This window comes from Aplysia californica, unplaced genomic scaffold (assembly GCF_000002075.1).
Source record: "Aplysia californica isolate F4 #8 unplaced genomic scaffold, AplCal3.0 scaffold01051, whole genome shotgun sequence".
In the NCBI taxonomy this organism is placed as follows: Eukaryota; Metazoa; Mollusca; class Gastropoda; order Aplysiida; family Aplysiidae; genus Aplysia; species Aplysia californica.
In genome coordinates, this window is record NW_004798321.1 from 18,604 (window position 1) to 30,897 (window position 12,294).

General features: G+C 41.4%; 1 protein-coding gene across 1 annotated transcript; it reads left to right on the top strand.

Annotated features, from left to right (window-relative positions):
- Positions 1-5,948: 5,948 nt before the first annotated feature.
- Positions 5,949-11,777, top strand: LOC101862462. The gene is made up of 3 exons (XM_005111373.3): positions 5,949-7,482; positions 8,262-8,760; positions 10,575-11,777. The coding sequence occupies exons 1-3, from the start codon at positions 7,127-7,129 to the stop codon at positions 11,577-11,579; spliced, it is 1,860 nt and encodes a 619-aa protein (XP_005111430.1). The 5' UTR covers positions 5,949-7,126; the 3' UTR covers positions 11,580-11,777.
- Positions 11,778-12,294: the final 517 nt, after the last annotated feature.

A 12,294-nucleotide genomic window follows, 5' to 3' on the forward strand; every position in this document is an offset into this window, starting at 1 on the left:
TACCCATCCATCTTTAATAGAAGTGGAGATATTCTGGATTGAAGGAGGTGGGGGTCATCTTGTTTAAGAGGTAAAATTAGCGAGAAAATGGCTGCCAAAACTTGGTAAATTCCAAAGCTGGAGAGTCTGGCCATGGAAACTGTAAATTTATATTTTTGTGCCTTTAAACAAGGTTTTCGGTGAAATCCTCAAAGGAATGTGTTTGTAAATGGACATAAAAGGTGTTGAGCCAAAAAAACCCCACAAATTTGATAAAAATTGCTAACCAGGGAGAAAACTGCTCTTTTCTTCGATTTCATTATTTTGACGAGAGCCTGATTCCACCACGCTGCCTCACAATTATTAGTCAAGAACACGCCTTTGGTTTCGATGGACAATCAGACAAGTGCCATTTCTGAAGTCACTTCCGTCACCTCCCACTATGAGTCATTGACCTAGTTCTTGGAGTACATCATGTCGTCATGTATGAAGACGGTGCCGTAGCTGAGACGTCCCACTGGGTTTGGTGTCGGCACGAAAACCGTCATATTGGGTTCGGCAATACGTTTTTTTATGTCTCTGCTTTTTCTTTCTTTCTTTCTTTCTTTCTTTCTTTCTTTCTTTCTTTCTGTCTTTCTTTCGTTCTTTCTTTCTTTCCCTCTTCCTTTCTTTCTTTCTGCTTTCTTCCTTTATTTCCTTCTTTCTTTCTCTTTTTTTCATTATTCATTTATTTATTGGCCGCCCTCCATGACCAAACAAAGAGATTATTTATAAAGGCAAGGATCATTTTGAGGGGTTTCTTAATTTACACCTTAATATTACAAGTCGTGAACATTTCGTTCGACAGATCTCCACAACAGAGAGCCAGGCGTAGAAGAAAAAAAAATACACCTCAACACCAAATACATAATAAGTGAATCGTGCTGACAAAATGAGTTACTTCTCGGGTTCAAGATTTATGAAAAAAGATACAGACCTATCACGCTTATAGGTGAAGTTTTTATAATTCATTAGTATGGAATAATAAAAGGCATGTTATAGTTATAGAATATGGTATTAGTAAACATTCTACAAATTATTTGACCCTTGAGTCGGTTTTTTGGCCAATATCTCCATTTGTGGATTGCGAGAAGCAACCAATTTTGTCTGCACACCTCACTGATGGAAACGTGTGGTACCATTTAAACCCCGGAGAGTTGCTAAAACTGATTATGTTTGTTTAGGGTCCATCTTGACTCTTGACTCTTTTTTGCCCGGACGCAGAGCAGGTCAGCAGAATCTTACCAGACCCTGTAGCAGACCTGACAGAGACGTGAAAAGAGCATATGATACCGGACAGTCGCCCATTTCCATTCTCTGCAGATACACAAGTCCAGTATTTAGCACATGCTCGCAGAGATGGACATAAGCTGCGGTGAGCTGAGGAGATAGGGTGTGAGAGACTGGGAGTTCACGCGCTGACAAGCTATCGTGCTTCTGTGGTTATCAAGATCGGACAAACGTGTACTAGAGATGATAATGTTGGCCTAGATAATCTCCACCCCGGAGGCTAAAACTCCGAGTGATTCATTCATTTATTTATTTCTTCTCAGTCTCTGTCTCTGTCTCTGTCTCTGTCTCTGTCTCTGTCTCTCTGTCTCTCTCTCTCTGTCTCTCTCTCTCTCTCTCTCTGTCTCTCTCTCTCTTTGTGTCTCTCTCTCTCTCTATCTGTCTATCTATCTATCTATCTTTCTATCTATAGGGTTGAGTTTTAATAAGTGTTTTACGGCACTTGCAACACAAGAATGTCATATAAGTGCCGAAGATTAGAAGTGTTACAAGAGAGTAACAAACACAAAAAAGGAGGGGAGATAAAGACGATAGATTATTTTTATCGGAAAGAAGGAGACAACCACACCAGAGCACCCGCCAACCATCCACTATCTATCTGTCTGTCTGTCTGTCTGTCTGTCTGTCTGTCTGTCTGTCTGTCTGTCTGTCTGTCTGTCTGTCTGTCTGTGCAGATGTACACGAGTAAAGACATAATAATAACGATAATAACCAGTCAAAACTCCACGAGTACACCACACTATGACGTGAATCAATGTGGGCACTTAATGACGCAAGATCCCATCCATGACCTTGAGTCTTTTTTTTCTTTTGATAAGTGTTTTACGGCGCTCGCAACTGCATAAGGTCATATGAGCGCGCGGGACACACCTAATATTTTCAGTTGGTAGGAAATTTTGAATTTTGCCAAGGTGGCGACTGAAGCCTACTCTTATCGATTTTAGACCACCAAGGGATCTTTAACGTGCGCAACTTGCACACCGGCCCTCCGACATTTTTCGCCCTTGTCCGAGAAGGGTAGGTGTAGATCTTTCCTATCAGAAGATCAGGGGTGTGGCTGAAAGACAGCAGTAAGAAGGAGCTAAGGAGTAGCAGTAGAAATGCTGCAGAAAGAGTCAGGAGCCCAAAGGAGGGACAAAGGAGGTGAGGGGTGGGGGCAGAAAGAGGAGATGAAAGTAGACGACAGAACATTGTTAAAGAGCAAGAAAGGAGGTGAAAAAAACAAAACAATTTATAGAAGAAAATGTTTCGGTCGCTACCCGGATTCGAACCCGGGACCTTTGAATGAGAGGCCAACACCTTAACCTCTAGGCCACGAGAGCCCCCTGACCTTGTGTCCAGAGTCAAAAAGTACCACAAGTGTAGAGTATGAGGCCAGTGGACTGGACCAGAGGTCAGACGCAGCAGTTATTCCCCCTAGCTTCTGATCATGCACAGACAGGAACTGGGAAATCCCTCCTCAGAAACTGTACAACTTCCTGTACGTACAGCAGCCGGTTGAGGCAGCTCTCGAGGTCTGACCACGTCATCAGGGATCTGTTGAAGCACACTCGATCGCTGACCGTTATACGGGGATCGGGTCTGGTCGGGCCGGTTTGCTCGCCAGATTGAGGGCGCAAAGCGGCTATCGTGGCATAATAATACGGGGTGCCCACTACGGCTGGATGGGGCCGATCGCCAACTCGGTCGAATGAAAAGGAAAACAAACACGTCTGTTTTTGAGGCGACCGAGTCGAGCGATCGGCCCGATCTGTCTGTCCCTTCCGTAGTATGCACCCCATATAAGCTGATCGCGCCCGACTCGCCGACTCAAAAAACCCCCAAACAAACTCGTTTGTTTTCAGGCAACGAATGGGGTGATCGCCCCAGACCCGACCCGACCCAATCTCATTCCTAATGGGCACCCCGTATTACTTCTGACCGTCTCCCAATCGCAGTATCACATTCGGAGACGTCCCCGACGGAGATAGACCAATTAAAATACTGTGTGCCTCTAGACTAAGTAAAAAAAATGTTGGGGGGGGGGGGGTACAGGTTTAACCCATAATTTGATATTTTGCAGGCAAGTTTGAAATTTTCAAGAAAATAATTGATTTACGACAGTTTTAGTGGCTATATGTGTGATCTGCAGTAAATAATACTTAGTTTGACCCCCCCCCCCCCAAAAAAAAAAAAGAAAAGAAAAGAAAAAGCAGTACATCTGTGTGCGGGAGTGAGTTTCCGAATAGTTCATGGGTGCTAGCCGGAGACGTCTCCGAATATCTTCTGACCGTCTCCACATACATCTAGGGTACCCGAGTATCTCCGCGTGGGCGTTGTCTTTCCGCTACATTCAGATATCTACTACAGAACGATGATGTACGCAGACCGTTTGCCTTGTTTCAAAGCACCGAACTGAATGGTCGCTTTTCTCGGACAATGTATGTCTTCAACTCTCTTCTTCTCTGTATCCATTCGGTCCTGGTGCTCGTGTGAAAAGAAACCAAACGATTTAATTTATTTTAACTGCCCTTAATCTTTTGCAGCCTCAGATCAGAAGTTAGATTCTATTTATGGGGCGTTTATCGAACTAAGTCTCAACCACTCTTGTCGATATCGGATTATACATATCGGAAATGTGATAACATGATTTCTACTAATGCGTCGAGTGGTTGTTACGTCATAGGCTAGCTGAAGAGTTCGGAGGTCTAATCCTATGTCAATAACTTGACCGTTACTTTGACGTCATTGATGTTTTGGTGTCTGTTGCTGCCATTCACCACGGTCTGCTCTTGCCTGATGAAGAATCACTCTGCCCCTCCCCCCTCCCCCCCCCCGCCCCTCCCTTCCAAACCTCCTGTTCTAGCCTCTATCTCTCTGTGTATCTCTTTCTCTGTCTCTGTCTCTGTCGCTCTCTCTCTCTCTCTCTCTCTCTCTCTCTCTCTCTCTCTCTCTCTCTCTCTCTCTCTCTCTCTCTCTCTCTCTCTCTCTCTCTACCTGACAACAATTCCCATTTCACTCCTCTCTTTTCGGACATAGTTCTTCCTAATCTTAGAGTAGTTAGAGAAGTTAGAGTGCCTTACCAGCTGTTGTAGATTGGAGTCATTTTCTATTTTAAAAAATATATATGCGTCTGTTTGGACAATGGCTGATGGGGCCTTGTTTCTTTTTCTCTTCTTTTTTCTCACTCTCTTGTCCAGCCTGATGTAAAATAAATATATTGTATGCTCAAATTGACCCAGTTAGAACACCTGGGAGGCCCAGTGCTTCAACCGTCCAGAGAGGGACAACATGGACTATGAGACGTACCTCATCATTAAAAAAAACTCAAACATATTGAACGTTTATACACCCTCCTCCCACCCCATCTTTTAAAATTAATAAATTTAAAAAATATATATAATCATAAATAATAAATAAATAGATAGATAATAACTTAATTATTCACACACACTAATTTCAATTCGACTTTTTTTTCTTCCGCAACTTTGAAAGACAAACTAAAACATGCATACTCTGAAATATGCGAATTCGTGTTTCTGATTTATTTGTGCATTATATCAAAGCAGGAAATATGGCCCAACTTGGCCTCTCGTCTGCTGTGTGACGTAACGTGTGTGTCTGTTACGTCCATGAACAGTGAAGCTCTCTTTAGTTTCGGTAAGAGTTTTACGGCACTTGCAACACAATAAGGTCCTATAAGTGCCGAAGAATAGATGTGTTACAGGAGAGTAACGTACAGAAAAAAGAAGGAGGGGAGATGTTATAAGGACCATAGATGTTCGATAGGAAAGAAGGAGCAATAAACTACACCAGAGCACCCGCCAACCACCCACAGACGCTGTCTGCTCGTGTTTGGATGAACTCAAGTAGAATCTACAGTTCACCCCAGGCTTTGTCGCGGTCACAACTTTGCTAGTGGGAAGAACAGCGTAAAAGTAACAGCAAAGGTTCCAACGACGATGGCAGAAGGGGAAATTTACCCAAAGGAAGGGAAAGAAAATACGTTGTGCAATTTCAGGAGGGGACATAATCATGTAGGAACTCATGAGTAGCATTCTAGTTCTTTGAGTTGTGTCCCTTTCAATTTGTGTGTGTGTGTGGGGGGGGGGGGGGGGGGGGTGTGATTGTGGTTGTTTTTTTTCCTCCTCTGTCATCAACTCTCGATGGACAAACAAAGAAAAGGCCCACTTTCCCAATGAGGCGAAATGATGTCTATCCACAAATTCCGCTTAAGTGAGCAAGAACATTTGAATTTGTTGGGTTGTTTTCCCATTCCTTTGGTTTCCCTCTGTTAAACACTGAATCATATGGAACTCTGCACAGTAGTGTGTTGTCTGTCTTGTTTTTGTGTTGTTGTTTTTCTAAACGAATTCTATTAAGTATTTTACAGTCATTTTATCAAAGAATGCTTGGGAAAACGGATCGATAGCTAGTCATCGTATATAATTAAACACGCCCTGTTTGCCCACCAATAGTCATTTCCGGTTATTCCCACCGGTGCTGTGTTTTTTCTCGTTACCCGGGTCAGGTGTAGTGTAAGGTCTTTGAACCTTACTCATGGATATAAACTTCCGGGTCACAGCTTTTTTTTGCGATTACAATTATTAATGATGAAGCTAGCGTTACTCGATACTTACAACATACTGACTACGATACATTATTAAGCTAAAGATCCTTTACAATAAAAACATCTAATATTATAACATGACGAAAACAAAAGCCAACAAATTGCCCTAGTTGGTAGTCAGTTCCCTTGCCCGTGTACTTATAGGTCTTAGTAACCTTTTGTGTATAGCATAGATACAGAAATTTTGTCCACACAAATCTCCATTCATTAAACTCATGGAACTTTATTTATATAGATAGACTAACTCTGTTTCACACAAGTTCAAAGTCTGGGAATGTGATGACTAACGTTGAATGGAACTGACATGTCTAAATCTTCCGTCATAACTACTGACATGAAAGAGAGGAGGGCATTTATAAATAATTATGTGAGGCCCATATAACTGCTTCACTTACTTAATTGCCACCTTCTAATAAAATAGAACTATAACTTTACTTTTCACTGCTTACATGAAATTATGAAATTACAATACTGCCAGACGATATTGAGAACGCTTTTGTTTTCACTTTTTTTCTTTATAGTACAAAACGAGAGGAATGATTAACCGTCTTGTCTAAAATCTTTTATGGCAATTCGGAATTGTCAATATTCGGTAGTGATATCGATTATCAGAATCAAATACTGCATTTTTCTGACTTTTACGAGTACTACTGTTGTCGACTACTCCAGTTTCTGTTTTATTCATCCAGACAAGAAAAAAGAAAAATAAACAATATCAACAATGGTAGAGCATGCCCTTCCTCACAAGGTTCAAGCTGATTTCGTTATTATCAAGCTATGTCCTCGCTGAAGAAGGACACATACGTTTGTCCCTGTTCGTTGTTTTTACACCTGACCCGGCAATTGATCTTTGCTGGGTGCACAACGAGAAGAGAATCTACTGCTACAATCCATTATAATCATAAAACCAATCTATCTTCAACTTCAAAGTGTAGTGTAGTGAAGTAAGTTACAGAGTGGATTGAACTGCATAGATCTAGCAGTCTCTTGCTATAGAGTCTGGCCGGGGCCCAGCGCAACGGAGGCTGTTCTAGAGGCTTGATCTTTGATTTAAATCTAGTGGGGTTAAATCATTAGTAGAGCACCAGAATTTCTGGCAGAATGTAGAAAATCTGGCTCGGCTCAACAACAGATACAGTAAAGAGATCATTCTTGTTCTACTGTTTAGTAGTTTAGTATTCTAAGGCTACAATCCTTTGAGTTTGAACAATGAGGTATTGTGTAGCAGCAAACTGTACAGCCCCACATAAAGGTCTTGGGGAGTCTGTGTTTGGTTTCCCCAAAGATCCTGTGTTGAGAGCTAAGTGGATCAAATTTGTGCGGGATAAAAGAGGCGACTTTCAAGGACCCTCGAAGTACTCCGTTTTGTGCCAGTATCACTTCACACACGATTGCTTTCAAAATGAGATGGCTGTGCGGATGGGATTCGTTAAAAAAAAGATAATAAATAAAGATGCAGTACCGACGATTCATAGACCACCTAAGTTGAAGAAAACAGAGACAGATGAGCCGAGAGGAAAAAGGTTGAAAGCGAAGGCGGTGATCAAAATGGGTGCTTTCCAAAGGTAAGTAGTCTGTGTACAAGTTGTGTAAGTGTAAACTATTTAGTAGAGTTGTGTGGATGTTACTGTACTTCTAGTTCAGCTTCCACTGGTCCAGGGTAGCATTGTAAATTACATTTTAAAAATGCAAAAAGTTTATAAAGATCTTTGTGAGCAAGAGTTCTGACTGAAACCTGGAGAAGAGTCCCAGAGAATGATGCGTGTCCTATAGAAGAGTTAGAAGACATAGATGATAGAATGAGGCTTGCCCAGGATAGGGAAAGGTGGAAACTGTTTTTTTTGTGGTCTGTACCCTGATTCAGGATTAGAAAGGCATTGATGATTATCTTATAACTTTGACTGGAGATTGGATAGAGGGGCCAGATACAATAAAAGATAAAGGCTTGTATGTAATTGTAATTAAAATTTGTAAAAAGTATGCACACTTTCTCGAATACCAATCTTTATTTTAAGTTTTCTTTTCTAAAAAATTTCACCTTTAGTTCACCTCCTCTCTAATAATTTCTTCTGCTTCTATCACCACTTTCATCTTTAAACAGATTCAACAGCTCTATGAAAAATGAAATGCCTTGAAGGTGTGTCTGCCAATGGAGGTTATTGACTAGAAATGGTAAAATTAATCAATTTCAAAATTTAAAGTTGATTGGGTTTTTTAATGTTTTCTTTTACCTTTTTACCTATGTGGAGAATGGGTTATGTATGTTTATTTCGGTTGCTAATAGAAGATATATATATTATTTTGTGATGACGGCCTCATTATCTAAAAATCCCTACTTTCACAGAGTGAGTGCCAGAACCACAGCACGTACACTGAGAAATGGAGCTGTACTGAGGTATGCAGACGCTGACGAATCTGATGCTCAGGCGGAATCTCACGATGCGAGCGACGGAGACAGCTCTTCTGGTTCAGGCTCCCCACATTTATCGACCAAAGATCCGAAACCTGGATATAATCCGGAGGAAGAAATGGACTTTACTGAAATTAATCATGGCATCGCTGGCAACGAGATCATGTGTTCTCTTTCAGAAGCAGATAGAGACGATTCTGCTGCAAGTCTGGACGAACCTAACCACGTTAATTCCGTGAATGTTAACAGCACGCTTGTTGTGAAAAGGGAGTTGGACGGGACAGGGGCGCACTACTGTGGTGATTCTCATCGAGGCAGGTCCCACAACTCCGTGGGATCTCCGCTCAGAGACGCAAGTTTTCCTGTCAAAATAAAGGAAGAAGCAGTGGAGACTCTGAGTGGAGGACTCGATGTTGTGCCCGCTGATTTACAGGTACAACCGCATTTAATTTGATGAATGCAGAGTTTGGCTTCTTCAGAAATTCATTATGCTTTTTATAAGCACAAGGGGGCTATCCCGAAAAATGCTGTTTTGAGAAAATCGAAGGTAAAGTTTTTTCCCCTTGTTCAGTTTCTTTAAAAGACAAGGAAAGTTTTCTCTATAACCAAACAAATATATATATAAACACCAATGAAACCAAACTTCTCCTATAGGTAGGGCAATGCCCACTTTTGGTGTTGGTCAAGATTTCTGGAAACCCCTGAAATCTGGGTCAGCCCACTTGTCCTTAAAAGCGACCAAATGTCCTAGACGGTCACCAACTGGAGCAGCAAAGTGGTTGTCTAAGACAGGTGGACATTAAACACGCTGTCATGTCATCGGGATATTTAAAAAAAAAAAATTCAACAGGAAAGGTGGGAAGTGATTGTTCTTGGAAAGCTGACTCAAGAACACTTCCTCTTTGGAAACAATTTGATGAGTTAGTTTTGTATTTAAAAAATTATGTTGTTTGAAATTATCACTGTCAAAAGATTTCATTTGATCACTAAGTCTAAGCGAAGTGGTACTTAATTACACACAGTGGAAGATAAGGAAAGAAAAAATGTGATAACCAACTCGTGCTTTTTTTCTCCTCTTGCTATACTTCTTTTTATCTCTTGCTTCATGTCCCTGCGATACGACATGATATAAAATTGATATGTATGTGGGGAAATGTTATTTGATATTTTCTTTCTGTGAACTTGCTGTTGTTTCCTTACTCATCAGCTTGTGATTAATTAATACTGTCATGCAAAGCTGGCCTTTATTTTTTAAGATGGTTGAAGGAATAGAGAAGAGGGGCTGCTTGTTGTCTATGATGGAAACCAGATCTGAGCTCACTATGTAATTCAAACATTTGTCAGTTTTAAATAGGTAAATTGTATAAAATTATAATGTGTAAGTCTGCCTGTCTGTTGAGGAAAAGGTATTAGATTAATTTAGTGTGTATTCAGACATAGTTTACAATACATAAGCAGTCAAACATATGGGCATTGTAAAATTTGCAAGGGAAGAGAAAATCTTTCACTGTTGGATGGAACTTAAAGGCATTAAACTCAGCTATTTAATTCAATGGCATCACTATTGAATTGGATTTGATGCCTTTTTAATGGTACTAATAAATGACCCACTTTTCTGTAAATGCAATTGACCTTTTATTAATGCATCAATTTCTCTAGTAACACATAAAACAGCAAAGAGAAAATGACTCAGATTCTGGTTGCAGTTCGGCAATTTGGTCTCAAGTTAGTGTGGAAATCAGGACTATCCAACGCCATGCGTTTGCCAAGAAGAAGAGATTGGGAACAGGAAAAGGTCACTTAGAACATCTTGAGAAAGTTGTACCAGAAAATGGCAATCAATTATGCACAGGTGTTAGTTGAAATAAGACTTCAAAATATTACGCGTTTGATTTTTTAAAGCTGAGATGTAAACATTAATGATTTTTAAATATTTCTGTAGCGATGATTTGAATGCATGGATTAAACTGTGATTATTTAATGCTGTCACATTATAAAGTATTGATAAATTATTTGATTAATACCTGGGACCCTAAATGCAGAAATATGGTGGAAGCTTTTGGTCCATCCATGTAAACTTTTCCAAAAAGAGTCGAGAAACATATTGTGTTTAGTCCGTCTACCATGGACAGACTTCTGTGTTAGGCTGGTGTAAATGGTTGCGTATAGCGGGATGAAATGTTTGAGTTGAAGGCGGACTGTGTTTGGTGAACAGTACTTATAGTTTTGTTTGTTTGTCTTCCTCAGCGTGTCCCCACGCTGTCCTCACACAATTCTCCCGGATGCTCGCCCAAGTTCATCAACCAGCTCGGAGCTGAGAGCGCTCCGATCCCCGCCACTCCTCAGATCAACGAGACGTCTGGTCATCTTTACGAGCATATGAAAATCTCAACAAAGACCTTTTACATGCACAGGAAAGATCATGAGCTGTTCCCCTCTGCCCCGACCTCTCACAACGGTGAACAGAGTGCAGGTTTGCCCGTGACCTCAATGTCGGCGACAACGTCTCTCACCAGCGTGACCAGCTCGAGCGTTGCCATGCCAACGTTGTCTGTCAGCAGAACGTCGGAGAACGGAGTCATACGGCTTCTTCCTTTTTCACCTCATTTAAAACCACAGGCGCAACCGCCGGTTGTGTCTAATAGTAGCTCTCCTGGCAGGGAGAGCAGTGTGAGAGACAACGTTGGAGTGAATGATAGAGCCAATAGGACTAGGGACAAGGCAATATCTCGTGTCTGTGAGTCGGGAAATTTCGACACCAGCGAGGAAGAAGTTTCAGCAGACGGCTTGGACAGTTCTTGGGGTGCTGGAAGTGATGATAACGCTTCGCCAAGAGAAATGGGCGTTGTTGATCTAGATGATATTGAGGTGACGGGTGGGTTAGACATCTCTGTGGACGAAATCTTGGAGGAAAATGATGATCATTATCCAACGACTTCAGCCGCGAACATGAAGAAAGCGTCGTCTTCATCAACAAGGACTACGATTAAGTCGTCTTCTATGTGCCATAAAATAGGGCCCAGGAGCTACAAACTCCGGAAAAGTCGTTTAAGCGACGACACGGTTGCGGCGCCAGAACTCTCCAACAGATCCACCCAGACAGCCTCGGGGAGGGCAGAGGGTCAGAGGTACACGCTACAGGTGGACCCAACCACGCTGAGGGACAAGAAATTGTTTCTGAAAGAGATGGAGAGAATACGTTTGTTCATGATGTGTAAAGGGGAGGATGCTATCGTGCACCTCAAGTGTTAGTCTGCAGCATCTGCCGTAAACTGACAAAACGCCTTTTTTTCTTCACAGCAATTTCGATAAGAAGAGAGGTTTTTTTGGTCAGTTTTACCATTGAAAAATAGAGTGATTCTGAAATTTCAATTCTACTTTATTTTTAAAAACAAGTCACAGTTCCACTTTCATTTTTTTTACTCAAGTAGGGTAACTGATCAGGCTTTCGATGAAGGAAATAAAAAATGTTGGCATCAAAATGAAAAAAGGCATTTAGTCCGCTGACGGCAGTCTGTTGCCGCTGGTAGATCGTTGTCAAGTATACTCTGTGTTTCTGTAGTGAGCTTGGTGAAAAATGGTGAAATGGTATTGGTTTAACTCCCCCGTCAACACTATTAGGTTATTTAAGAGGCGGGGTGTAGTGAGTTTGAATATGTTCTGAGTTGTCTCAGTGTAACATCAATGGCCTTGTCGGGCACACGATTGCACTCCGAGAAGTTCAGTTTTATGAGCGGGTACTTTTATTCTGTTTGCTTTCCATGGAGGCTGAGATTGTTTCAGAATGCTGTCAGTTATCAGGTCTGCTGGGGTGTAATACCGTAGATTGTAAAGCGGATAAAGCCTACTATTGAGGGGCAATTTGAGCTCTATACAAATACTGTCTATTACTGCTCCGGCTTGATTCTGCAGCCAGTTGAGATGCCTCATGATCAAATCGTGTGAACATCTGCAAGTATAGTCGAAC

Bases quoted from the DNA above. Each gene is read 5' to 3' on its own strand.
- LOC101862462 (XM_005111373.3), top strand. From the start codon at position 7,127: ATGAGGTATTGTGTAGCAGCAAACTGTACAGCCCCACATAAAGGTCTT. The intron at 7,483-8,261 runs GTAAGTAGTCTG...CTACTTTCACAG, and splicing joins AAAATGGGTGCTTTCCAAAG to AGTGAGTGCCAGAACCACAG. The intron at 8,761-10,574 runs GTACAACCGCAT...TGTCTTCCTCAG, and splicing joins TTGTGCCCGCTGATTTACAG to CGTGTCCCCACGCTGTCCTC.